Source organism: Salarias fasciatus, chromosome 8 (genome assembly GCF_902148845.1).
Source record: "Salarias fasciatus chromosome 8, fSalaFa1.1, whole genome shotgun sequence".
In the NCBI taxonomy this organism is placed as follows: Eukaryota; Metazoa; Chordata; class Actinopteri; order Blenniiformes; family Blenniidae; genus Salarias; species Salarias fasciatus.
The window spans coordinates 4324141-4351432 of NC_043752.1; the positions used below are offsets into that span (position 1 = coordinate 4324141).

The window sequence follows — 27292 nt, forward strand, 5'->3', positions numbered from 1 at the left end:
AGTTGTCAAGTCTTATAAATTGTTGTGCTGCTCCGGATTTGAACAGAACGTTTTCTTCTTGGGAATGTTCCACAGGACTTTTATTGTCATCACATCAGATTTCAGATGCAGGTTACTGCAGATTTCTTGAGCCTCTTAAGTTCCTTTAGAACTGTATAATACTCTTTAGCTTTCTAGTTCTTTAGTTCTCTGGGATTTATTTGTGTTTCTTTACTTTATTTAGCAATTCTTTGGATCCTAAGTTTCTTGAGGTTCCTTTGATTTTCTTTAAGCTTTCTTTAGAATTCATTAGGTTTCCTCAGGTATTGTAGCAGATTTTACCAGGTTTCTTTAGGCTCTTTATCAGATTTCTTCTTAGCCAGTTTATTTAAAGGGGCTGTATCATGCTTTTTTAGCTAGTCCAAACCCTAGAAATGGCATTAACACGGTAATAGTTTATTTTTGGCGCTAAGGAAAAGCCATTTTGTGTGAAATAAAAGATTTTCTGAAACCCAAAAGAGAAAACGCTCTGTTTCACTGAAAATCCCTCCTCTCCCCCTGTGGACTTTGACTGACAGCGTACTTCAACTAATCAGCGCTTCAAAACAAATACGCTGGCTAGCTTTAGCTCTTTAGCTTTAGCTTCTCTACACACAAAGACACGCGAAAACGTCTTTTCCTGTTAGAAACTCACCAAGCGCAGACCCTTCAGACCCTTCAGACTCTTGCTCTTGCTTGATTGTTGCTTTCAGACGATGGTTAAAGTTTATCTCAGTAATCGGAGATATAAAAAGTGGCAACGCTGATTGCCGAGGGCCTGCGGGAGGGGGGCTCAGGGGAGCCATCTTCTCCGTGTGACGTCAACGTGGGAAGCTGAGCGTTTTCACGGGTGCGGGAGGGGCTGCCTCTCTGAGCAGCAGAAACACAAGGAAAGCTCAAACACGCAGGCACGAAGGAAAAAAAAACGCTTTGGGGGTGTTTTTGGTGAGTACATAACTATATAACAAGGTTAAAACATACAAAAAGTGAATTTTGCATGATACAGCCCCTACTTAGCCCCTCTTTAGTCTTTAGGTGAACCGTTAAAAGGACAACACAAAATACAGCTCAGTTACTCCTATGGAATAGCGTTAGTATTTAAGTTTTTTTTTTCTTTTACAAAGGTTGCATTCAAAGTAATATGAGAACTTATGATGATTAGGCCATGAAGAACCAAGTACTTTTGAAAAGGGTAGACTTTAAATATTTAACTTATTTAACACAGTTTAAACACAGGCAGCAACGAAATGCAGCAATAACCCTTTTCAGTGAAATTTTAGCATAACTTTCATCCAAATTTTAAATAAGTATCAATTCTTACTTAAATCTAATAATCAACACAAATCTTGCACTTCCATTTAGAAAAAAACAAACTTAAAATGCGCGTTTGAAGCCGGAATTTCCCAGGCGCTCCTGAACGTAACAAACATGTCTCCGCTGAGACAGCGGAGATATTTAAACGACGACCGAACATTTCGCAGCGCTTACCAGCTGTCCATCCACATGTGAAGAGTTCTTTGCACAGGTTAGTCACACAGAGGAAAATATTTTCAGTTTACTGACAGTTGGGTGAACGGCGTCCTGCTTTGTGTGCAAGGCTACGACACACGTGTCCCCTCCACACCCCTCCGGCCGGGGACATTAACCAGGTGATTGGTTCCACCCGCTCTTTCTCCTTGTTGACCAGTTTTGATTAGTTGTCGATTCATTGTAACCATGACTAACTCCTGGATTAACAGCTCTAAAGACCCTCAAAGTTGTTGTCCAGTTTTTTTCTGTATTTTTTTTTTGCATTTATATAAAGTATTAACAGTAAATATGATGTGCCCATGGCGATGTCTTCCCAAACACAATATTTTTGTCCTGAACATGAAGTTTTGAAAACTTTAAGCTTGCAACTGTCCAGTATCATCAGTCTTAAACAGAAATGATCACAAAAAAAAATAAAAAATTTAAAAAAAAAAAAATACAAAAATAAACGATAGTAGTTTGGTAGTTCATGATTTGACCATTCTCGGGTGGGGGAATACAGATGTTTTCAGGCGAAAATGGCCTTTGATATATTATGTACAATAAAAACAAACAGCACCGGAAAACGGTAATAGTCACTACAGCCATGCAAATATCTGCATGATAATACTTGTTTAGCTTGGTCCCGCGAACAGGGGGTACAATTTTTTTTTTTTTTTTTTGGGGGGGGGGGGGGGGGGGGGGGGGGGGGGTAAGTACCTTGGCACAACACGGCATGGTGTGGTGACAGATGTTCCAGGAACTTTAATGTTTAAAAGGAGCGGTGAATGTTAATATTGAGCATAAAGTTTAGTCTCAGTGGCGTAAATGTCTTCTACTCGTTATACTAGTGAATGTTGAGCCTTCAAATTAAACCATGAATAATTTCAATCAGGGACCAGTGAGGAACCAGAACCTGATCCAGTGGTGATCTGCAGCTAGATGTGGATGGAGTGAGTTTTTTTTTTTTCCAATGCTTGAGTTAATACACACATGAATAACTTACTGAGTTGGTAGTGTGTGATTGTTTTTGTTTTCATTTCCTCCTCAGAGAGAACGCCACCTTCTCATTGACCTGTTCATATTGTTGTTGTTGTTCCTGGTAAATAAAAGAAAGAACTGCAGAATGTTTGAACTGTAGACATTTTCGAACTTTCCTGATCTTTCTAACTTATTTTTGCTTTTACTGTTGAAGTTTCTGTTGAAGTTTTTTAAATGAACTTTCCTTTAACTCCATACTTTGTTACACGCCTGTTTATGATTAATATATTTCTTTGCTTAACTGTGACACACTGATGTATTTACTGAAGAGAGAACTGAACAGTGCTAATGATGTGTTAACTATATGATGTATATTAGACTGTAAAACAGTGCATCATGAAGACATGATCAGACGGATGACAAAAGGCAGGCAGGTACGACAGGCAGTGAAAAACAAACTGTGAAATAATTACATTTGTAGAAATGTCTGATCACCTGCTTTTATTCTGAGCTTAACTCCAAGTAGTTAAACAGTAATTGAAAGGCGGTATCGGAGGGCAGGTAGGCTAGAACTAAAAATAACACTATATTATACATGATTTTGCCACATTTTTCTACAGTCTAGATCATCCTGTATTGTCATTTTAACCTTTTTCCAATGTTAAATGCTGCGGCTTGCTGTATAAACTTGTTCCATACCAGCTACTCTCTTCTGTAACACTTCCTGATCACTGGCCCCGCTAGAAACACTCATCTGATGATGCTTTTTATTAATATTTCAATGTCTGGATGAGATGAAAACTAACAGATATTATTGTTGTAAACACACCATTATGTCATCAAGTACGCTGGTTCCAAGTACGCATTAACTTCGAGGTTCGCCTCGTCACAAGTGTGTACTTGAAGTACGACTAACAAGCGCGTTCTCACCAAGCACACGACTGCGCACTTACAGACTCAGATTTGAAGAAGAGTGTCTCATCATCTCAATGTGCCACAAGCTGAGGTTAGTGTAAGCCCCGCCTCTCAAATTGGAAGAAGGGCCATGATTGGCTGTTAGCTGTAGACCTTCCGACGACAGCAGAGACGTACAGGTTGACCTTCCTGCTGAAATAAGCTCGACTGTTCACGTTCAAGTGACTCAAGTGCAGACGATTAACACAGGTCTTTTTTTTTTAAGATAAATTATTTAATTGAAAATATCACTGTTTCAAAGTTTTCTAAGATATTTTCAGAACATTCTCACACCACATGAATCCGTGATGAACAAACACATTCATCCAGGGTTACTCCAACAATGTAACAAGGCAGGAGCGGAAGTCTAAAGGAGCATATAATAAAATAATAATAAATGTCCTCACATATTGGAAAAAAGGGTTTAAATTGGCTTCAGATTACAAAAACTTGGAATTTGAATGTGACTGATTGACTGAACTCAGCAGAATCTACAGTGACTCAGAAGATTGTACGCTTTTCTTTACAGTTTTCTTTAACCACTTTGGGACTGTTTTGAACCAGCTTGTGTGAGTGAAGCAACTTCAGTTCGGGCTGTTTTTTCCCTGAAATTTCTGGAGGTCACATAGTTTTTAAATGCCGTCCGATCTGCCCCTGCAGGTCTCAGCGTTGCGGTGCAGGTGATGGAGATGCTCGTCCTGCAGCGAGTGAACAAACCAGCGGGTTTGAAGTGTCAGCAGTTTTTAGTCCCTCGAACTCGGCTGTTATCGCTCTATGCTGTTGTTCTCAATACGCCTTCATGTAATTAACACTGAGCTGTGTGTGTGTGTGTGTGTGTGTGTGTGTGTGTGTGTGTGTGCGCGCGCGTGCATGATCTTTATCCGTGAACTGGGATTGGTCCCGGTGAGTGCTGACAGTGCGTTGGGGCGCTCTGCGGGGGGTTTCCCCACCTGCTCCAGCGAGCTGATGGGGTCTATTTGTCATGCAGGGAGGGCGACCCGCTGCACCAACGCGCCGCTCCAATGTCAAACTAATAGAGACCAAGGAGACGTGCAGCCTCAGAAGCTGCAGCTTCACCGAACCGCCGCGACGCATCTCAATTCAGTTCACAGGAAAGAGAGTCACTCTCGGGAAGAGTGAATAAATAAATGAATGAATGAATAAATGAATAAACGAGGTGGCATATTTCTGATTATCGATACAAAGGTTTTCTATCATCAGTCAAAAAAAGAACTGCCTCTGAACTGCCGACGCCTTAAAACTAACTGCAGCTCCTGGATCATAAATCAAAATCCCAACTACGCCTGAAGGCATCACAAACACACAGAGAAAGTGTGTTTTATATGATAATTCTGCATCTTTTCTCTTTTCTGTGTCTCAATTTATACAACCGTGTTTCATCTCAGTGATCCTGTGAAAATATCTCTGTGTCTTCTGACTCTTGTTGACCTGAAAATGTTTTAAATGCTTTGGATTCCAACAGATTTAAAGTTTGTTTATTTTTCCAGGTCAGGAGTTCACCGTTCCGCTGGAAAACATTATGAGCTGGGATTCAAACAACACACAAAGTCAACAGTAGATTAAATTCGTTCACACGGTAATTATTGATGAAGCTCGCCTCGGACTCCTCGCTTAGCTCCTTGACATCAGACACTTTTTTTTTTTAGTTAAAAACAACACAATTAAATCAATTTATAATCAGTATGTGAAGATGAAAAATGACAAACTTGCTCTATCAACCAGCCTGGACATGTAAGGAAAAGGAGAATCAATATACAGATGCATTCTGCCCTCTAGTGGTGGCATTGCATATGACTGGCACAAATAATAAAAATCTTCTCTTTTGGAATAAGTTTATGGTGAAGAAGTTAATGTCAGGAGAGCAAAACTAAGGCTTGAAGTAAGTTAATATAGATTAAATAACCTTGACGTAACCAAAGTTCAATACCTTTTTTTGGCATTTTTTATTGTTACCATGGCAACCACGATGTACCTTCCGTATTGAGCTCACAGTAGCTTTTTTGATGTGGTTAATTAGTCAGTAAATTTGGACTCGTTTGGACCCAGAGAGGCAGATTACACCGTGGAAGGTGTAAAAACTTACTTGGTGTTCACGTTAGCGTCGAGCCCTCGGGGGTGAATGCTAATCGCCTGTCCTCTGCTAACGTCACGTCTCCCAGGAGCCGCTCCGCTCCCGCCTCCTCCTCCCGAGTCGCCCGGGGAATCAAACCGGCTGCTTCCTGAATCCATAACAACACAAAGCTAAAATATACATGTTTGCATTCACGCCCGGCCGAAGCCCCGCGGCAGAAATCCACTTTCAGGTAAATAACTCCTCCACCTTTTTCTGGGAAAATCCCTGGAAAAAAAAAAATAATAAAAGATTTCCAAATGAGGAGCCCGAGGAGGTGAAACAGGAAGTGCAATCCGCCTCGGATCCTCTCAAAGCACCTTCTCCTCCAATTAGCAGGTGCTATGAAGCTCCTGGGGTGAGCTGTACCGCCACGGGCCAGGTTTAAATTCATATTAGCCGCATTAGCTAACGTGCATTCATTTTTCATTGGCTTCAGCTGGAGGCTGTTTCCTCCGCTTGCAGTCTGCAGCTCCTCGAAGCAGACCAGACGCTCTGGAAGTGCACAACCATGTTCGACTCAATATTTCAGCTCCTCGCTGTGGCGAGCGCGAGCGACCACATGTACGGACGTGGGAGAGGGACCCTGAAGGCCTCACCAGCAGAAAACACTTAACAGACATCAATCAGGTTTAATTTACTGTGTTTAAACAGATTATGAAGAGGGAGAAATGAGCAGTAATATTCTACATGCTACGCTCTGTAAATTTTCCTAATCTGGCTCTAAACTGGATGGAAGATGTTCTAATATGGTCACTGGATGGTTCAAACAAACAAATTTAGGTTTTAATTCATGATTCATTCGAAATTGCTTCCTTTTTTTTGCATAACGTATGACGAATTTTTCCTATAAATCACAGGAACAATGAAAATGAAGGTTTTGATGTGACGTTGCACATGAATAAAATAAAACAGTGAGGAGCTGGAGCTGAGACATGTTGGATTCTCATGATTTTATATCACATGAATCAATAATTTCCCACTCAAGCAAACAGAGGGTTATTTTTTCTTTTTTTAAAAATATTCAAATCAGATCTGAGACGTGTGAATTATTTATTATTTAGAGCTTTTTTTTTTCCTCTGCAGTGTTTCTCCCTGGACGGACTTTCTGCTGAGTTTCTGCTCACGCGGTGTTATTTGTCTGATTTCATCATCCAGCCGAGGCGTCTCGTCCAAACTCAAACTGAGAGGAGCCCGTTTGGACAGCGCTGTCAGAAAAATCCAGACGGAGGGGAGACAAAGAGGCGGAGATGTTGGAGGTTTCCGCAGAAAGTGGACAGGAAGCAAATGTCAGGCAGGAAGAGGAGGAGGAGGACGAAGAGGAGGACATCAGCTTCTATCTGTGTTTCCACAAAGTGTGAGTCTGCAGTTTGAAGGAGGAACAACTTTAAAGCTGAAATCTGCTGTTTTCATGTTGACTTCACGCTGTCTTATAACGCCTCTTTTTGAATTCTTGTCATATTTTTGCTGGCGGAACATTGTCTTTTTGCATCCTTTAACATCCCCTTTGTGATTTTTGTCTTTGGCTATTTTGGATCCATTTGGCATCGGTGAATTCCAAGTGTTTTTCCAGTGATTTCGTGCCGCTGTTGTGATTCTCTCTGAGACGTTTTTCCTCCTTTCTGTCTGCTTTTGAGTGACTCAGGTCAGACTTAGAGGATTTCTCGGCTCTCAGACATTTTAAAAAGCAGACAGTTGGGAGACAGACGGACACGTTTCTTCTCACTTTTCGATCATCCTTTGAATGATAATTAATGACGCAGCAGCAATGCATGCTGGGTAAGCGACCAGACTCATCAGTCATGGCTGACATCGGCATTTATCAAGTTAGTGACGTTTGAAAAGAAGTGTAAGAACTTTCTGAACAGTTTCGCTTTCTGTGTGTCTCTTCTCAGAATCTTTCAGTTGTCTTTAACACATTTGGGATTTTTTAAATTCACGCCTTGTAGTATTTTTCTTCATTGTCTGGTTTTTACTGTCATTTCTTTGGACGCTGTTTCCAGATGTGAACGCCTCGCTGTGTCGGTCCTCAAACGCACCGCTGACCCCTGTGACTCCTCACGAGGCGACAGCCACAGTGACCTCCAGTGAGCCGAGGAGGCGAGGAGGCGAGGACATGCTGAGGAGAAGAAGCGTCACCGGCGTTCAGAGGAGGAGGTGAGAGGAGCAGGGCGAGGAGGCGACAGTATCGGGTCAGAGCAGGCAGGAGGAGCAGGAGGAGGAGGAGCTTCACAGCGAGAAGGTCACCACTGTCAGACAGGAGGAGGAGGAGGAGGGGAGTGATGGATGGAGCTGGATTAGGAGGAGGAAGAGGAGGAGAAGCAGCGCTCGGCTCTGTCAGGTCGATCCAGCCGCTCGCAGTTAAAGGAGATGAATAGAAGCGAGACTTGAAGTCAGAGGAGGAGAGAGAACCGGGAGGAGCTAAAAGTCTGGCCTCCTGTCCCCAAACGGGTCCCAGTGGCACCGACTCCGGGCTCCCAGATGGCGCTCGGTGAGATCCAACTCACCGAGGCCATCTGGGGCTGGGGGCGGGGCTATGGAGACCGACGCAGAACCGCCATTTTCAAAACAACAGTCGAGCGTGTCGATACATTTTTGGGAACTGATGAGATCCTCATTGCCGCTCTGTGGCGTCTGGACGGTGCAAGCGCTGTTGGGTAAATGTGTGTGTGCGCCGTAACGTACTGATGTGAGGATGTGGATCTCCTATGGAGTTTTTTTTTGTTTTGTTTTTTTTTTTTTGCTTTTGCCAGTAAAAAGTCATTCTGCTAGTTTTTGAAGGGGCCTGTAACCGGTTACTTATTCTGATGGATTGGATCGATTCCGTCTGCGCTCTGCTTCCTTCCTCTTCCTCTTCCTCCTCCCTCCATCCCCAGATTGAATTTGGCGAGCTTCTCCTCTTTCTCCTCCCTCCTTCTTCATCTCACGGCAAATATCGATCGGCCAAATCACTTCTCAAGGTTGTCGGCGTTCCCGCGGCAACCAGCGTCAGGAGGAGGCGGAGCTTTCCTCCTGACGGTCTCAGGTTACAGAGCTCTTCCTCACATTTCAGTGCGTCTGCGAGTCCTTTGAAGATTATTAGATGGGAATTTAATGTCCACCTGGGGCAGTTTGTCCTCAGCCTCATCTGAACTCTTCCCCACATCATCATCATCCTCCTCTTCATCACAGGAAGTCTAAAAACTAACCTTTTCCTCCCCCGTCTGTCCACAGACTCAGAAAACAACAATCTTTCACCAGTTTGATGAAGGTAATGTTCATTTCCTGGTACCTGTTAACTCATCCCAGAGTAACTGAACGCACATCCCATCATGACTTCACTGATGTCTGGAGAATATCTGGTGGATGTAAGTAAAAATGGTGAATGGATTTCTCTTCCAGAACTCCCCGCAGTGCTTTACATTGTTCATCACAGTCACACTCCAGCGGCTGCAGCCGCTCAGAGCTCAGTTCATCCAACGGGAACCGTTTGGGTTTCAGTGTCTTGCTCAAGGACACCTCAGCATGTGGACAGACGGGTAATGGAGCTTGCAACCTTCTGATTGAGAGATGACTCGCTGCCGTCAGAGGAGCCACGGCCGCCCAGAGAAGGTTGCAGAAAATCTACAAACAAATGAAAAGACGGAACCACAGGAACTTTTGACAGACTGAATCATGACTTTTCCCTCTGCGGAGGAAGTAGAGCAGAAGGTCTGAATGCCAGAACCCAAGAGGTTCAAGCTTCTACTGAGCATTTAAACTCAGTAGACAATAATATCAAGTCTATAAGGAGAGAGTTGGATGAAGTTAATAAAGTTGAATCTAAAACAAATATCATGTTTCCCTTCACACCCAGGAACAGCCTGGAAACTGGAACATCCCAAAGACTGGACACCACTGTGAAGAAAACTACCTGCTGGCTTCTCCCGATGTTCTGATGTTCTCTGTGATGTTGGGTTCCGGGCTGTTTTATCTGAGATGAATCTCTGAAGAGCCTGTCGATCAGATGAAGTCAAACCTGGAACCTTCATCCAGACGTTTTCCCTCCAGGAGGAACCAGCTGCAATCGCGGAGTTTCAGACCTGAAAACACTCGACAGAGAACTTTAACCCTGAGGAACATCTGACAGAACACTGAACAGTTTCATTAAAGCTCCACCAAGACTTTGTGAAGACTGAGGAGCTCCTCTAGACTGATTCTATTCATCATCACAATAAAACTCAGTTTTTAATTGTTTTTTATAATAATTTTCTTAATTTCTGTGTTTTTCTCTACTTTGGCTCATTTTTTTCTCCGCTAATTATTTGTTTTCTGAATCAGTTTCTTTTCTTTTTTTTTTTGGGGGGGGGGTTATATTATTTCATTAAATGTATTGTTTTTGCTATTTTTACCACCACCCCATCATTTTTTTTGTTGTTGTTGATTTGTGTCCGTTCAGTTTGTAGTTTTATAGTTTTTGCCTCCTTCGTCCAGAGTTCGTCTTCTCTTGGTGTTTTAATGAGATCCGATGCAGTCGTCAGTCTCTGCCAATACTTTTCACCGTCTTTTGTCAGACTTTTCTCCCACTTTCTGTTGCAGCAACAAGATAATTATAAAACGTAATTAGCTTGTTTTGTTTGGTGCAGGAACGTCTGACGAAGGTTGACTCTCTCACGTTCTCAGCCTGAACAGCAGGAAGTGGCTGATTTAAACAGGCGATCGGCTTCTCAGAGGAAACTCCGCCGAGAGAAATTAAGATTAGCAAATGTGGATTTTTCAGATGACGTTGTAATGTTTGACAGTTGGAACTCTCTTTCTAGTGTGAAGTATGAGCACAGGAGCAATAATGGCCTAAGTTATCATAATAGCTTCTGCAACATTATTTTAATCTGACTGAATTAGGACTCCATCAGTTTCTTCTCTGCAGCTTTAAGACAGATTAGAAACGTTCCACATGACCATGTTTTCAGTGTCGCTGAGCTGTCAGGGACTCACACCACAAACTGGACTGTAAATCAGATTTATTTATTTAAGATTAAGAAACTCCAAGCAGCAAATTCATGAATAAAATCAGAGTCTCCATCATGTGGATGTGACACGTTAAATGCTTGGACAGTCCACGTCTTCTCACCGGGGGCGCCGGAGAGCTGACGTTAAAATGTGGGCGCTGTGGTGAGTTTGCTTTCCGAGAACAGTGTGGAGTGAAAAAAATGAGTTTAAATAAAGATGGATGTTTTTTTTCTTCTGTATAATCTATTCCGATGCTGAATGTGTCGCAGCTATGATCCGCCTCCAATCATGTGGAATATCAACACCTAAATAATCCAGTAACTTCATCTGTATTCTAACCTTATCGTCTCTTCTTCAAAAATACAACGTGAACATTTATATTTAAAACTTGCCAAAACAAAAAACTCAACTCCTAGCTAACCAGCTTGTCACAGTTCCTGTAATACTACTTCAGACCAGTAGGGGCTGCAGTGAGTCAGCCTGATTGTCTTCATGAATTCATGGAGGCTCTGGGGTTTGTGGACGTCAGTCAAAAGATCAAGTGAAAAACAGTGGAGTGAGTGAGGTGAGCGCCATCAGACTTCCTCGGTTTCACAGACGATTGAGGTCAGATGCAATGATGACCTCCAAGAGCCACTAATGACCTCTGATGACCTCTGAAAGCTTCTGATGACCTCCGATGGCCCATGACAGAGTCTCATAGACTCTGACTGCAAGTGATGACATGTGATGGCCTGTACTGGCAGCGCCCTCTGGTGGCCTTTGACAGCCTCTGGTGGCCTTTGACAGCCTCTGGTGGCCTGCAGCGCCCTCTGGTGGCTTTGACAGTCTCTGTCATCCGTCGGCGCCTTCCGACTGCCCCCTCTCACCCACTGCAGGCGCTGATCGAGCTCATTAGGAACGATTCTGTGGAATCTGCCAGAAAACAGTCTGCATGCCTGATGTCTAATCCATCGGATTTCAAAGTGTGAGGCGGAGGTCTGACGGATTCCGTGCCGCAGCCTTTTTAATGATTAACGAAAAGAAATAAGCTCCAGTGTCACTTCAGACTGTAGATGGAGAAAACTGAGTAGAGACTTTAAAATAAATGCATCTAATTAATAAGAAGTTTATAATGTGGATCCAAACAACAGTTTGAATGAGAAGCACAACAGGAAGTTTGACATTCAACGAAAATACCCATGAGACAAAGCATGGCCAGGAACCCCTGAACGCCTCACACTTTGAAAATCACTGATCTTGTATAAAACTTGAAAAATTAAAGACCTTTTCATCACTTCTTTCCTTTTATTCCTCTTTCAGCTTAAATATAACAAACCAAAATGTGTGTGAGGACTCTGAGGCTGCGCTCACGCCTGCTCGGGAGGGTTCGTTCTAACGTTTGGCCTAAAATCAAAGGTTTGGTGTGACAGGAAATAAACCTGAAGCTCCAGAAAGCTCTTTGAAAAGCTGCTCACATTGTTTTTTCTCTAAAAACAATCCACCTCCACCTGCTGCAGCTTCCACTTGTTTTTCACAAACTTCACATCTTTTTTTTTTTTTTTTGCTTGTTTGAGGGTTTGAATTAATGTTTGTGGTGTGAAATGAAACCTGGAGGCGTCTTCAGAAGTATAAAAAGTCCTTCTGGATCAGATGCAACAACAGGTGGAACTTTGGTTGTGTTTCTTATGTTGTATAAGTTTATTTAAACTGTTTTTATGCTAAAATCTACATTTTTTAAGGATATTTTAGATATTTATTAAAGCCTAGGTCAAAATTCTTAAAATTTCGTCTTACGTTATTGTATTGAGTTGAAAAATGTTTGTAGAATTTCAGCTGGTGAGTGCCCTCTAGTGGTTGTAGAATTCATGACAGCAGCAATGTTGAGTATTTGGAGAAAAAATTTAAATACTTTAAAATGAGTTTTAATTTTTAAACATAAAAACGGAAAGTATTTCAATTTGATGTGAAAAGTAAAATTTTGTTTAGAGGATTAAAGGAATACTTCACCCAAAAAACGATTTGGCCTCATTTTCTACTCACCCTCATGCTGAGCAACACTCTGGAGCACTGTTTTGATGTCTCAAATGCAGCCGGCGGTCCGGGGGGATTTTCGTTGTCAACAAACTTCCATATAACAGGGACCGATAGAGCCCGAAAGAAAAAGGTCCATAAAGTCCACAAAAAAACGTGCCTATTTTCCTTCATACTGCTCGTACGCTGTAATCCAAGTGTCCTGAGCGGGTAACGTCCATAATTGATTCTTAAAGGTGCTGTAGGCAGGATTTTGCTAGTCAAAGCTAATTTTTCTATATTTTCCTTGGATTAAATGTTAGAGTATCCATTGATAATCCTTTAGGAGTGTAGCATAATTGCACTACTGCGAGGGCGCAGCATTTCCATCTGTCTCTGTTCTGAGCTGAAAAGGAATCTCGACAGCTCCAGGTATCTTGGACCAATCAGAAGAGCCCCTGAGGCTCTAACCGTGATTGGTCGAGGGGCGTTCGTCGCAGGTTCTTGTGGGAGGGGCTTAACTTGTGTAAGGGCGAGATGTCAGAGAAAACAGGACAGGATTGGCTGTGCTGGGTTTCAAATCGCCATCTTAGATGGGTCAAATCGCCATCTTGCTTAGGTAACCCTCAGCAAGATGACGGAGATGCCGAATCCTGCCTACAGCACCTTTAACGAGGTCATTTAGTACATTTTAAGAGCCTAAACAGTGCTCTCTCAAACTTCCCCAGTGCACGTCTGCGCGCGCTCCCTGCACTACGGAAGCCGTGGCAGACCAAGCCAGACGCTTGCGCGCTTTCAGCAGGACACCGAAGTCAAAGCTTTAAAACAGTAGCCAATCACTTTTGTGATTGTCCACAGCTCAGTCACTCACAGCAGAATATAAACAGCAGAACTTCTTCTTCTATGCTTGCAATTTAGAAAAGCAGTCGCTGAAAGTGCGCAAGCGTCTGGCTTAGTCTGCCGCGGCTTCCGTAGTTCAGGGTGCACACGCAGACGTGCACTGGGGAAATAAGAGAGAGCACTGTTTAGGCTCTTAAAATGTACTAGATGACCTCGTTAAGAATTAATTATGGACGTTACCCGCTCAGGACACTTGGATTACAACGTACGAGCAGTATGAAGGAAAATAGGCACGTTTTTTTTGTGGACTTTATGGACCTTTTTCTTTCGGGCTCTATCGGTCCCTGTTATATGGAAGTTTGTTGATAACGAAAATCCCCCCGGACCGCCGGCTGCATTTGAGACATCAAAAAGGTGCTCCAGAGTGTTGCTCAGCATGAGGGTGAGTAGAAAATGAGGCCAAATCGTTTTTTGGGTGAAGTATTCCTTTAAGATGCAATCTATTAGTACCTCCAGTGGCTGCTGTGAGAATGACAACAGCAATGTAGAATTTGTTCATGAAGTTTGTTTTGGAGCAAATCAATCCCTTGATTTAAAAAAAAAAAAAAAAAAAATCATTTAACATTTAAATTTTTGAAAACTTGAGAAGAAACAATCATCCATACAGTTACAGAAGAAATATAGTTTGAAGAGCAACACATTTCTCCGTACCAACAAAATGTAACTTTTATCATGTGATGTGAAACACTTTCATCGAACACACAAATTTTTCATTATGAAAAATTTCTATTAAAAAGAAAATCATTACATTGTTCAGATTAGATCTCCAGATGTGGAGTTCAAGAGGATTTACTTTTTTTTTTAACTTCTTTCAAAAGTTCTGTGTGCAAATTAAGAATCCGTACAATTTTTTAAAGTTTGAAATAAAATTTGTATATTTTTTTGAACTATGTTCTAAATATGTTCTAAAATATTCACAATTCAGTCAATCGAGGGTTTTTCATGAGCAGATGGAGGTGAGTCTTATCAGCTATCTGTGCGGAAACATGGCAACCGACGACGCAAAATCAAGTGAACGTGTGTGAAAGATCCAAAATGAAATCTCGAAACTGGTTAAATTTGATGCTGAACGTTCTGAACGGCTGATTGAACAGTCGCACCGGGGAGCTGAAGCTAAAGCTAAAGCTAGCCGACCCGTGGAGAGAGGGTGTGGCGGCCGCCTCAGGTTCTCCTTCCTTCACACAGTGAGAGTCCTCACTCGCACAGTACTGACGTCAAATAAAAAGCTCCTATAAAAAATAACCCCCCCACACACATACACGCACCCCCACACACACACACACACACACACACACACACAAACACACACGCTCGCACACTCAGTGTCAGATGAACACTAATTTACAGTCAACAGAGGAAACGAATGACAACTTTTCCTTGAAAAAACAAAAACAAAGGTATATTATATATTTTCATACAAACGAAAAGAAACCAAAGGAGGAGTGTGAATGTTCTGGTTTTGGACTTTTATATATATAGAGGTGCATAACAGGAGGTGTCCAACACGAAGACGTCCCTACAGCGGTGCATCATGGGTACTGGATTACATCGATGAGTTGTGGAGAGACATCGTTTCATTTCGGCACTTAGAAAACAATCACAATGAATTTTGCCTCATTGTCGTTTTTTTTTTTCCTTTGAACTTGAACAAAATTTACAAAGCCATTCAAACAGTCCTGACGTTTCGTCGATGTAGAGATAGTTTTTTTTTTTTTTTTTTTTTTTTGTCTCGTTTTGTTGGTTTTTATAACTCAGCTTCAAAAATTGAGAATATTCAAAATACACTTTGACCTCACTTCGTTCTCTTGGTATTTACAGAAATATACATGGAAAAATTACAGCCGACGACCCCCGACACCACGCGCGCGCACGCACACACACACACACACTCGCTCTCTCTCACACACACACACACACACCCACGCACACGTCCGACCCCTCATACCATCATTTCCTGTAGTTTTGTTTTTTTTTGGAGTTTTTCTTTTTTTTCCGTAACTTTTCCGAACATATAATGAGATAGAAAATCTTTTTTTTTTTTACTTTGTACATATATGTTTTTCCCCTTTTTAATAATAATAATAATATTAATAATAATAATTACCCCGCCCCACACCAGAGTCCAGGAACTCCCCACCGATGCCCCCCCCCCCGCCCCATGTGGCCTCTATATGGATGTACTGTGGGTGGCCTCAATGGCTTCGGGTATGGGTCCTGCGGAGACTGCCTGGTAGGACAGTGGCATGGGCGTCTTGCCAGGGCTCTGTCGGAAGAGCCCCCCGTTGGGCGCCCTGTGTTTGCACTGCATGGTGCCGCTGCTGAGCGGGTGGTGCGGGGGCAACGTGCTGCCAGGGCCCTGGGACGGGGGTAGCGTCCTGCCTAGGGTCCCCCCATGGTGAGGATGGGGAAGCGGCGGAGGCGGCGCCCCCTCCCCGGGGAGGAAGGTGCTCACAGCGAGGCCCGAGGGCGGGTAGTCCCGCACCACGGACTCCGGCCTCGGGACCAGCGAGGCCTGGCTGGGCTGCATGCTGCCGATGTCCAGCGCAGAGATCTCGATAGAGGGGCCGGGGATCTGCTTGTGGGCCAAGTCCTCGTCCAAAAGACTGTTCATACGACGGTGCACCTGTTCCAGATTCACCTCCTTGTCCTACAAGAGGAGGGGCGGAGGACACAGAGGGGAGGGGGTGGAGGGGGGTGGAGACAGGGAGGGGGGGGGGAGGGGGGAGGGGGGACACAGAGGCTGAGATTGGCGACGGGCCGGTTTCTCAGACCGACTGAGGTTCTGCTGGTGCTCCATGCATCCTCAAGCTGAGCAGTTCACTCTGTTGGTTGGTTGGTTTGTTTGGAGCTCAGTGGGAACAGAAACTCGTCTGTATGTTCACCTTGAAATCAAACTTGGCCGGTGAGGATTAGAGGTTGGATGTCTTGGAGGGAAACGATAAAACCAGAGCTGGAGCCGCGGCTGTGTTCGGGCGCTGGATCGGAACCATCGGAGAACGACGGAGAGGCACAATGTTTGTTCATTTAAAGGCTGAAAGCGGCAAAGACCGATGTGATTCTGTCAGAAAAGATTTCATCCCTGATCTTCCTCTGGATTCTGTGAATCTTTGAATGACATTATTTAGCATTGATGATTTAAATCCTGCTGTCTTTCTGAACCATGAACTCAAAGACTCGCTCTTTTAATGGCCAATCAGTCTTCTTGTTTCGGAGACATTCCAGCTGGAGTTTGTATTATTTTAGATTTTTATTGAGCAGATGATGTTCCAATGTAGCATCAACGTTTCCTGTGTTGTGTTCGAGCTGTTTGGGAAGAATTTTGACGCGAACTGAATAACCTCTCAATGTCCCATCTGTACGAAACACTTTTTGAGTTGTAGAGGATCAAATTTGTCCGCGTGAACGAACCCAACGTGTCGGAGGGTTTTTCTCTTCCGTCTTTGGAGTCGCTGAGCCATGAGGAGGAGGACAGGACCTTCTAATCAAAGCTCCGGCTGTCACTGCAGCCACACATGCATGTCAGGCTTTAACACGCGGCCAGTGTTTTCTCTGCTGAGCTGCAGGTCTGCAACAGGTCACCGGCGGCCGGGGCAAGGGACCAGCGACAGGAGGCCCGACTCGCTTGATCAACAAGACTCAGGGTCCAGACTGTGGACCCACGGGGGTCTCCGCAGCAGAGCAGCCCATCGACTGGTGCTCCTGAACACAGTATGGTTCTGAACGCAGCACAGTTCCTGAACGCAGCGCGGCTCCAGCATTGGTTTCACTTTCACTCAGAGGCACGATGATATTAGTCACAGGAAGTCGCACAGGAAGTGATCACAACACCGCACGCGACACATTCACAGTGTATCTTAATACAACACGTGTTAACAGTCATGTCGGCAGCAGGGCCGGAGCTAAGAGGGCCCCAGCCCCCGACCCCGCCCTCCACAAATCATTTTGATTTGGATTAAAAATCAGGACGTAAAGACTCTTTCTTCTTCTTTTATTGGTGACATTTATTCCATCAGACTAACTGAAGCAATTAAATTCTCTCAGTTTTGGAAATATTTGAATAAAATCTTTGTCAAACTCGTGAGTCGGCTGCACGAGAAAGAAATTGTCTTCTTTTGCTGCTGCATTAAAGGCTGCTGGGTGGTGTGCTGCCTCCCGGTGGTCAATTCAGGCATTGCTTCTGCTCTTTAGCCCAAGGTGATATTTTAAGAATTTTTGCTTTCATTCATAGTTTGTTTTTTGCTTTTTGAACAGTCACTCAGTCTGAGGAACATATCGATTTAGTAAACTGAAGACATGACCTCAGGTTTCAAGCTACATTCATGGTGAGTGTTAGGCTCACTGGTGATGTTTAAGCTAACTTTCAGTCTATTTAAATGTTTTCACAGGCATTTTCAGAGAGAAAAGCTGAAGTGAAACAAAGCCGGTTTTACATTTTCAGACTCATTCAAGTTTTTTGCTTTTGCTTCAACAATACAACAAAAAGCTATTAGATGGTTTTTCTCTCAAAAACAGAAAAGACATGAGGATGAATTCAAAGCACAGAAAACATTTAGCACAAATACCGACAGGAAAATTTCATTCAAATCAAGCTTTTTTCTCATGAATTTAATTTGTATTGTTATGTTTAATGTTAAACAATCTTTCCGTGAAGAATATTTACACTTAATGTTAAATAAATTATTAGTTTTTTTTTTTTTTTTTCCCAACTCTAACTGCAATTTGGAATAATTTCTCTGCAGTGCGTTCAAGGTTCACCGGTTCTCTGCCGTACCCAACCGGATTGTGTGTATGTGTGTATATGTGTGTGTGCGCGAGCTTTTCCCAAACCTCATTAAAACACGTGTGCAGGTTATTGTCTGGGCTCCTCATTAACGTCAGAGTGAATAAATAAAAGCGGGGATTAAACCTTAAAGACGGCTCGGTGATGGAAGCTGAGAGGGAGATTAAAAAAACAACCTCTGACGGCCCCCATTAATTCAACAACACAAACGGCTCTTTGAACCGGGGGCTCCCGGAGGGGGGGGGGCTTTTCAATCACTCTGCCTCCTGCGACTCTCGTGAATGAACGCTTGATAAGAACTCTTTCAGAGTTTGGAGTTCATTTCGGTTTCAAGAGGCTCTGCTGAAATAATTACAGGTTGTTGATTTTTTTTTATTTTTTTCAAGCCACATTTAACACGAACATCGACAACTGGAGGACGGGCAGCGAATAAAAGTCAAAAATTAATCTCACACTAACGTGAGCTTTGTTAAAGATGCTAATGTTGCTCACACTGCTAATATTGCTAATGTTGCTAAGGCTTCTAATACCATTTATGCTGCTAATGCCGCTAATATTGCCAACACCGCTAAGGATGCTATATTAAAAGTGGTTAAATTATGTTTAACAAGCTGATTTCTGGTGACTTCATGCTAGCATTGGTTTTATTTTATAAAACAGTACACTTTAGCTTTGTGAAGCTAATTTAACTGCTATCTAAAAAAAAAAAAACAAAGACATGAAGTCATTTTCCATTCCTAAAAGGATGAAGTCCGATTTTGTGAAGCTAAACGGTCAAAAAGTCTGAAAGTGTTTCTGTGGCAGTTGTGCTAAACGCTAATCTGGCTAATTTCAGGATAGATCTCGAGCTACATCATATTTTCAAGGTCTTGAAACTTTTTTCCTCTTAGTACTCCACTCACTGTGGGACGATTTTACGAAATAATTGGAACTCCAAAAGTAAAATAACTTTTTGATCATAATTAGCAAGATCGCTAAATGGTATCATTTTCTAGGTCTATGAGGCTGATTTCCCAATGAAGACTACCCACTGGATTCTGGCTTCATTAGCCTTTAACTAGTTTTAAAATAAACATTTTCCATTGGAATCTGGTTTTAGTTGCTAAAATGAAACGTAGCTAAAAGGCACTCACTAAAGAATCTGCTATTGTTTTCAAATGGAGTTTGGCTAATCAATATGCTAATGTTGGTTTTGCAGATGCAATCTGGCTTCATGTTTTCTTCACTTAGTTAAGTAGACGACAAATTCAGCTTTTCTCCACCAACGTCTGGCATTATTTACAAATGACTAAACTAATTAGGCAGCTCAGTAGCACCCATACCAAGCAAAAAACCAATCTGAGAGTCCTCAGCAAATTTAATTCTCTCCAGTTGAATCTGGTTGTTTGAAGTGAAATTTCCTATTAGCTTAGTGGCACTGTGGCGGTAAAATCTGACTTTATACAACCTCATCTGGTTCTCTGAATAGTTTTCAGCTTTTTGTGGCATTCTGTTATATGTGTTTTTGTTTTTTTTGGTCTTTTGTGAAGAAATTGGCCTGAGGAAACAGTAACAAAGCAAATCACTATGAAGTTTGTTGTCTTTATACCTCAAGAGACCAAGCTGTGGAAGGTCAATTATAAAGAAATGAGAACTAACACACGAATCATGTAAGCTGGTCTAGTTTCATGATGTTAATCTGCTAATTTGCAACATTTCTCATTTTTTAACTGATCCTGATATTGTCAAAACGACGGTGTTTGTTTAAATTATTTGACTTTAGAGGTAAAATTTCTTCCAAAATCTGTCGTAAAAATCTACTTTTGCAAAAATAACAGCACAAAACACATACGTGTTTGGAATTTTGTTAGGAGTCAACTTGAAGCTAATATTAATAGTTAACTTTGCAGAAAAGTCTTAAAATCTGTAGCTGTAACCGACTGCTGCTTGTTTCTTCAGTGTCCTGCGGTTGTATTTTCAAGTATTTTCAAGCAACAAAATGTTGATGTATGAGGCTGAGTTGGCTTAGCTGCTACTTTAACTTGCTACTCATGAAGCGAACAGTTAAACTTAAGGTCCAGGTAAACTTTTTTTTATAACAGGCATGACGTGAGAAGGCACTTTTTGTTATTTTGACAGTGGATGTTTTTCCGCTCAGTGTGAGTGACGGTGAGGTCAGAGGTCAGGGGTCAGCCCTTATAACGACACCCGGTTAGAGATGAACCAATGAAACGGCGTGAGGTGGAACTGAAGGAGCAGCAGGTTTCTGATGGCGGGGAGGCAGCTGTTAAACGGGGACTGACAATTAAAAATTAGAGAGAATTTGTTCAGTTTCTAGAATATGGGCTCGTTTCCAGTAGTGCTTTTCTCTTTTTGTGAAGTTATTTTTTTTTCTTGCTCTGTCTATTTTCATTCACAGCTTTTCAAAAGATGTTTTCGTAGACTTGGTGAGATTCTCAACAGAAAAACAAATATTAGAAAATCTGACCTGTTAGAAATTACTGCTGACATAAAAAAGTCTGCTTTTACTTCCTAAAGGTGGAGAAAATAACAATATTACATGGAGCTATTCTCCAGATTGGAAGAACAACCTAAAAAATTACAGACGGTTCCTTTTTCCAGTGCAACCAACAAATTAACGTGAATTCCAGCTAACTCCGTGGCTCTGCTAGCTACGTTAATCTGCTAAACATGTGAAATGGATAAATATGCTTTATTCTAGAGGTGTTCACAGCTCTTCTAGAGCTATAAAGAAAAGACTGCGGGACACAGGCAGATTAGGAGGAAAACTTCTCCAATAGCTGTTCTAATCTGCTGAACATGAATAAATAAAAAGATGTGTCCTTTTCTTTTTTGTTCTCCTGTTTATATCTCTAGAAAAGCTGCGAACACCTCATACAGGTTCTAAGTGATACTCTCGAATCCACCGACTCCAAAGCACAGAGTAAAACCCGCCTGTGGGCGCCACACATGTGAGATTCACTGGGTAGAGTTGTATAGGAGGTCTATTCTGACCTGTGTCAATAGCTTCTGCTTCATCCCAGCCTCTCTCTCTGTCTGTCCAAATGTCCCTCCTCCCCTCCGATGAAGCAGTTGTAAAGTCATTATATGTCAATGGACCAGAAACCCTTGCCAGTCTGTAATCCTTAGTAACCTGCACGAGATCATAGACAGTCAAGTGTAAATCAGGTGAGAGGCAGAGGTGGAGACAAGCAGAGAGAGGACAGCGTCCACATTGACATATAATCTTTGCATTGAGACGACGAGGGGGGGGGGGGGGGGGACACAGTAAAGCAGCGGGGGGTGGGGGTGGGGGGGGGGGGGGGGGGGGACGAGGGACACAGGGACACAGATCTTCGTGCTACACCCAGCGTGTCTGCTCACACTTTAGTTTATGGATCCTTGAGGAAGCCTCCACCCACCCCACCCCACCCCCCTCCTCGCCCCGCCGGCTGAAGCCTGCCTCCAGGGGGCGCTGCTGATCTCGGTGTGTATTTCTGTGTGTGTGGAAGAAGAAACGTGAGAAGTGTGTCGTCGGGTCATTGAGAGAGTCTGCTGACAACCAGAAAGTGAAGGAAAAGTACTTTCTGGCATTCAGAGGTCAGAAGTTCTCAGAATTAATGTCTTTAAAACAGGTTCTTATAAAAACACCTCAAACAGGAAGTGCTGCAGGGCCACTTTACTTTCCAACCTGTTGGCGTACCATTGTTTTATAACTATGGCACAAATTGAAGGATTTAGGAAATGGTTGCAGGACATTTTCAAAGTGAAAATGGAAAACCTCAGTTATATTTTGGAAGATCCTTCACTTTTCCATCGTTTTCAAAAAGGTTCCGTGTGAACTGCAAACTTTTCTGAGTGAAAATACAAAAACAATTAGTTTCCACTTTAAACGTCATGTAAATGAGGCCTTAGTCTATAAAAAATGGCCACAAACTAAAGTATTCACAGATTTTGTAGATATGAAGTATTTTCTTGACGATATCTCTGGATATCACAGAAAACAGAAACCCTGAGAGGGTTCCCATTTTTCTGCAATCATGAGTAAAGTTAATCAGAATCAACTTGGTAAAGGTTTTACCTTTAATCTGATTTTTGATGCTCTTCTGTCATATTTGCAAGATCAAACATCCGTCTGTGAACGTTTAGCTCTGAAATCTTCCTTCTGTTTTTTTTTTCCTTTTTTCAAGCCACCACAAGGAGGCAGGTGTGAAATTACAGGCTAAACAGAGAGGAAAGGGTTGTTGATGGTGGAGGATTCATTTTGATATCAGTTAGGATCTATTTGGGATTATGAATTTGAAAAATTTTAAACTAACAGGAGGATTTTAAAAAAGCCATTGAAATGTTTTGGAAATCTAACGTTTCTAACGTGTCGCATTCTCTGTGACTTGAAAACTAAAGAAGTTGAGGAAGCCGAGATACACCAAAGCATTTTGTGACTTTTTTTTTCCCCGACTCTGCAGCTCTGTTGGGCCGTCCTGCTGCTGCGCACGCCACTTCACTCTCCACATAATAATCCCCGCCGGCCTTCCCCGCTACATAAGCTTTAAAAAAGTTAGTGGTTAGCGAGCGGCGAAGTGCAACATTTAGCAGCTAAAGAGCTGCGAACATGACTCCGACGGGACGCAGTTGCCGTGTTTGCCTTGGAGTCCAGACTCTCTTATCGCAGCTTTATGGTCTGTTTTAAGACGTGATCTCAGCGCCTGCCAAAGCTTTTTCTGTTGTTTCCTGGACTCGTTCCACGGCTGTCCTTCACTCTTTAGAACCACTTCTTTTTTTTAAACCCTCCCACATGTAAAGCCTGCTGGATTCAGTTCATTGTTTGTCCACCGGGGACACGCACAGACTTTTAAATCAGCCGTCTGGAGGGAGGACCAGATAACTGTGTGTGAATGATGGCTTTCCTTGAGCGGTCCAAGAAAACTCTCTCTTTAATAACATGCTGCTAAATCACAAGAAAACATGCAGAAAAGTTTGAGAGCGGCTCAGCACCGGTGCAGTCTGAACACCGAAAGGATTCCAGAACGTTTCTGCTGAGATTCATTCTTTTTTAAGTTGACCTATTGTCCAGATTATAGAGCATCTTCCCCCCACTCAATGATGTAAAAGATGTACATTATAGAACCAAGAAGGTAAACTGAAATTTCACTGGAATCTGATTGGTCATTCCCCACCGGTGTCTTTCTATGCAGATGATGCACCGTTCTTAAAACCTTCGTATCTTCCAAATGGCGTAAGATATAAACATTTAGAAATTTGTGACACACACTGTGGGTTATGTTGGTATCGTCCAGATGAAAAATGAATTGAATATAACAAATGCTTGATACGAAGTTATCCATTTTCTTGATCGTCTTCGACGAATTGAGTTAAGCGACTTTGCACATGTCATGAAGTGGAAGAAGTTCTGAAATGCTGGAATACGTTTCCTTCTAGTACAAGTGATGGAGTCTTTCGGTCACAAACTATTACTTACCAATTATGCAATTATTCCAGACAATAAATCAAAGCATGTGCAACCAATTTTGAAAATTTCACAGAGCTGACAGAGATTTTCAGTGAATTGACTAACTGAAATCTGGCAGTAAATTGACTTTCTATACACTTCCTTTTTGAAACCTTAATATTTTACACTAAAGCAGATTAAAGACTAGATTTGCACACTAACTTGTTGGAATTGACAGTAAACCATAACAATGTGAAGCTAAGTCAAGAAATGTCTGATACAGATCGGACTCTTTATCACAAGGTAACTGGTGTCTAAGATATTTGTTTCTTTGCAGATGAGGCTCCATTTCAAAAACCTCACTGAAGCAGATACGTTATTATTTCTGCACACTAACTGCTGTCTGACATTAAATAAACATTTGTAGGAAATCCAATAAATATTTGGAGAGAAACAACTCATTATCCCAAACCCGCTGGCATGAATGAATTAAGATAAAGGAAAAAGACTGAATAAGTCATGATAGGACAAACGTGAGACATCAGCATGACTTTTTCAAGCACTTAATCAATTTATTGATGAAGGACCCTCATGTTTCTATGCAGACAATGGTCCGTTTTTAAATCCTCCTGCTTTGACATAAGCTGAAAAAGATATAAGAAAAAAATAATAAGTTAACTTTGAATGATTTGTAATGTTGTCCAAGAGCGTCCTGGACCTCAGAGATGAAATGACTACTTTATGAGCACATGCTAGCTAATCCAGCAGCCCAGAGCTGGGAGGCGGAGCGCCCCACTGCTGTCCACTGATGAACACATATCAGGGTCTGCTCCTTAATATTGATGAGGGCACATTAAGTTTTCATTGGGAGCATTTGCTCTTCAAACCCTGGGAAGGTGTAGCGGTTGGCTCGGCGGCCGTTTCATTAAACGCGTGCTGCTGTGTGGTTTCCGTTCAGGCGCTTGGTAAATCAGCTTTTAAAACCCGGGCTGAGCTGCGGCCGAGGCTTATTTTATATGTGTGTCAGAAGGATTTCACAGTGAAATAGAAAATGTCCAAAAGTGTTAGAGAGGAGTGTGTCTGGTGTTTGACACTGTTATCCTTCCTCCGCCTCGGCGATCTCTCCTCTCCTGCTAATTATAATCTCCTTTCAGAGCCCCTGGGTGCAGGAAATTACCAAAGCCTCACTGTAGAAAATGAGTTTATAACAATAATTCAATAGCGCGCACTTGAATGGTTACTGAGCCGCCGCAGTGGGAATTAATCATTAAAGTCTGAACTCGGACGTGTTTTATCCTCCGGAGGGGGGGGGAGGGGGGAGGTGGGGAGTGGGGGGAGGGGAGGGGGAGGGCATGCCGGACATGCTGGGGTAATTTGCATGTAAGGCCTCGAGTGTGTGGAAGATAAATAAGGTAAAAAAAAAAAAAATTAAATGAAAAGATGTTAGTGTTGCTGGGAGTGATGGGTGGGTGAAGGGAGAAGGCAATGGAGCGTCGGAGTCACAGTGAGAGTCGTGAGACCAAATTTGATTTCAGTGATTTTGCACGGAGCACTTTGCGCCGCCGCCGCCGCCCCTCCCCCCGTCTGCCTCCGTCCCCCCCGCCCCCGGTAGCCAGCGCCGCCCCTGCTAACCCCGCCTCTACAGCTGCGTGTACTGCAGCTCCACTAAGTCGGGGCCGGCGTCTGCGGCTGGATCCTTAAAGTAGAGTGTGGCAGTGTCTTCCCCCCGCTGGCCCGTCCGCCGGGCCCTGTGCTCGGTCACCTCTTTGGGCTGCTCCTGGCGGCAGCGGTTGCTGTTCCACCAAGCTTCCAGCCCGGCCACCAGGCAGGCCAGCAGCAGCCCCGCGGCCAGGATGCAGAAGATGCCGGCGAAGCTGTGCAGCTTGAGCGAGCGTCCGTCCGGGTGGGCGCTGGCGTGGCTGCTCAGGTCGCAGCGGCCCGTGCGGGGCCACCACTTCTGCTTCAAGATGTCCAGGTCGCCCTTCTCCTGCAGCTCCAGGATCCTGCGGGACGAGAACACGGGAGACGGTTCAACTCCCTCTGCCCCGAGGCCAGATGGAGGAGAGAGAGCAGCTTGTAAAGTAAAGTTTGTGCTGCTTCCTCCGAAACGCCCGAGGCAGCAGCATCGTGCTTCGTTTTCATGTCACTTCGCCCACAGAGGAAGGGAAAATGAAAGTTTTCTGTTTGCAGGAGACTCACAACTTCTTTAACAAATCCTGTTCTCTGACAAACTAGATACCCTCGCAAACACAACAATATCTTTTTGTTCATTTTTTAATCTGTTTTAACCTTCAGGTGTCATTACAGGACATTTCATATCCTTTTAAACAAACTTTTTATTATAACTCCATGTTTGCTCCCTGAGGACAATCAGCAGTTATTAATTTCTTATTCTGGAATAATTTGCTATAAATAAATCAATATTCACTTAATAATAATATAATTTAGTGCCTTTTGCTCTCATTGCACATTAGCTTGTTAATCTGCTCTCTCCTGACATTATCAGATGAAATATTTCAACTGTTTCATAAACCCTCCATGTTTTATATGTTTTATATATATTCTATATATTTCTATATATTTATGTTATTTACATGTTTCAACAGCAGATATTTATCAGTCTTTCTGTCCCTTTTACAGTCCGTTTTATTATTGTTCTGCTGTTGCATAATCTGCTTTAACGTCTTCAGCTGATTAAACTACCTGAACATAAAGTTAAATTTTGAAATTTCTGTAACAAAATGTGCCTTTCTGTTTACGTGTCTGCCCTCCTGGAAACACCGTTGTGGCATATTTTCTCAGTTTGAAGGGATTTTTGTTGTGAGCTTGTCTTTGCTAATCTGCTCCACCTTTCTTACAGATGTGAGATTTTAACATTGTTAATGAACCGTGAGATTAAACCTCCAGTGAAAACATTAGTTGTTGAGGACACCGTGTAATACTGTTATGTTCACGACTGCTCTACAGATAGCAGGAGAAGAAATCTAGACTTTTGAGGTACAGTTCCACACAGCTCTCCCGTCATTCTTCTTTGAATTCATTTCGGGAGCTGAAGCTGCCTCGTGGCTTCAGATTGAGCTGTAGTTTCATTGCAGCGCCGCACAAACCCCTTCATGAGAAGCCCCACCCTCGGTGTAACAGATCGAAAACCAAACCATGAACATAAAACGTGATTAAAAACAGGCTGAATGAAGCCGGTCTCGCTGCGATTCTTCCTCCGGGGTGCAACAACGCAAGAAAAAAGCCCACAATGGGCCGACTCGGGGGGGATCATCACTGCCGCTGTTTGTTATTGAACCGGTGATTATGGGCGATTAAGGAGGTGTTAGCTAGCGCTAATCGATCCTCTGCAGCAGCAGGAGGAGGGGCGGGAACTTTCTGACAGGAATCTTCCATAAAATGAGATTACAGGCTTTTTGAATGCAGCATGACGGCGATTTACTTGCCATTTAAAGTAATCACACGCATCAGTGCTGATCTGCTGACGTCTTATTCACTCGGGGTGAATGCAGGTGATAAATTGGTGTGTTTTTTTTTTTGGTATTGACCTGTTTCTTTTCTTTTTAAGAAAGAATGAAACAAGCCCACAGCAGGAGGCTCCGAGTTCCCATCCTGAGAGAAAAGAAAGCCG

General features: G+C 42.9%; 1 protein-coding gene across 2 annotated transcripts in view; it reads right to left on the reverse strand.

Annotated features, from left to right (window-relative positions):
• Positions 1–15614: 15614 nt before the first annotated feature.
• Positions 15615–27292, reverse strand: part of grid1b (glutamate receptor, ionotropic, delta 1b) — a 364457-nt gene continuing 352779 nt past the window's right edge. Inside the window, exons 15-17 of one of the 2 annotated variants that reach the window (XM_030097440.1) lie at positions 25424–25664; positions 21228–21366; positions 15615–16100 (exon numbers count right to left, since the gene is read on the reverse strand). In XM_030097440.1, coding sequence (XP_029953300.1) covers positions 15646–16100; positions 21228–21366; positions 25424–25664 — 835 coding nt within the window. In that variant the 3' untranslated portion in view covers positions 15615–15645. The remainder of the gene's footprint in view (positions 16101–21227; positions 21367–25423; positions 25665–27292) is intronic. The other variant, XM_030097441.1, reaches the window with a different exon arrangement.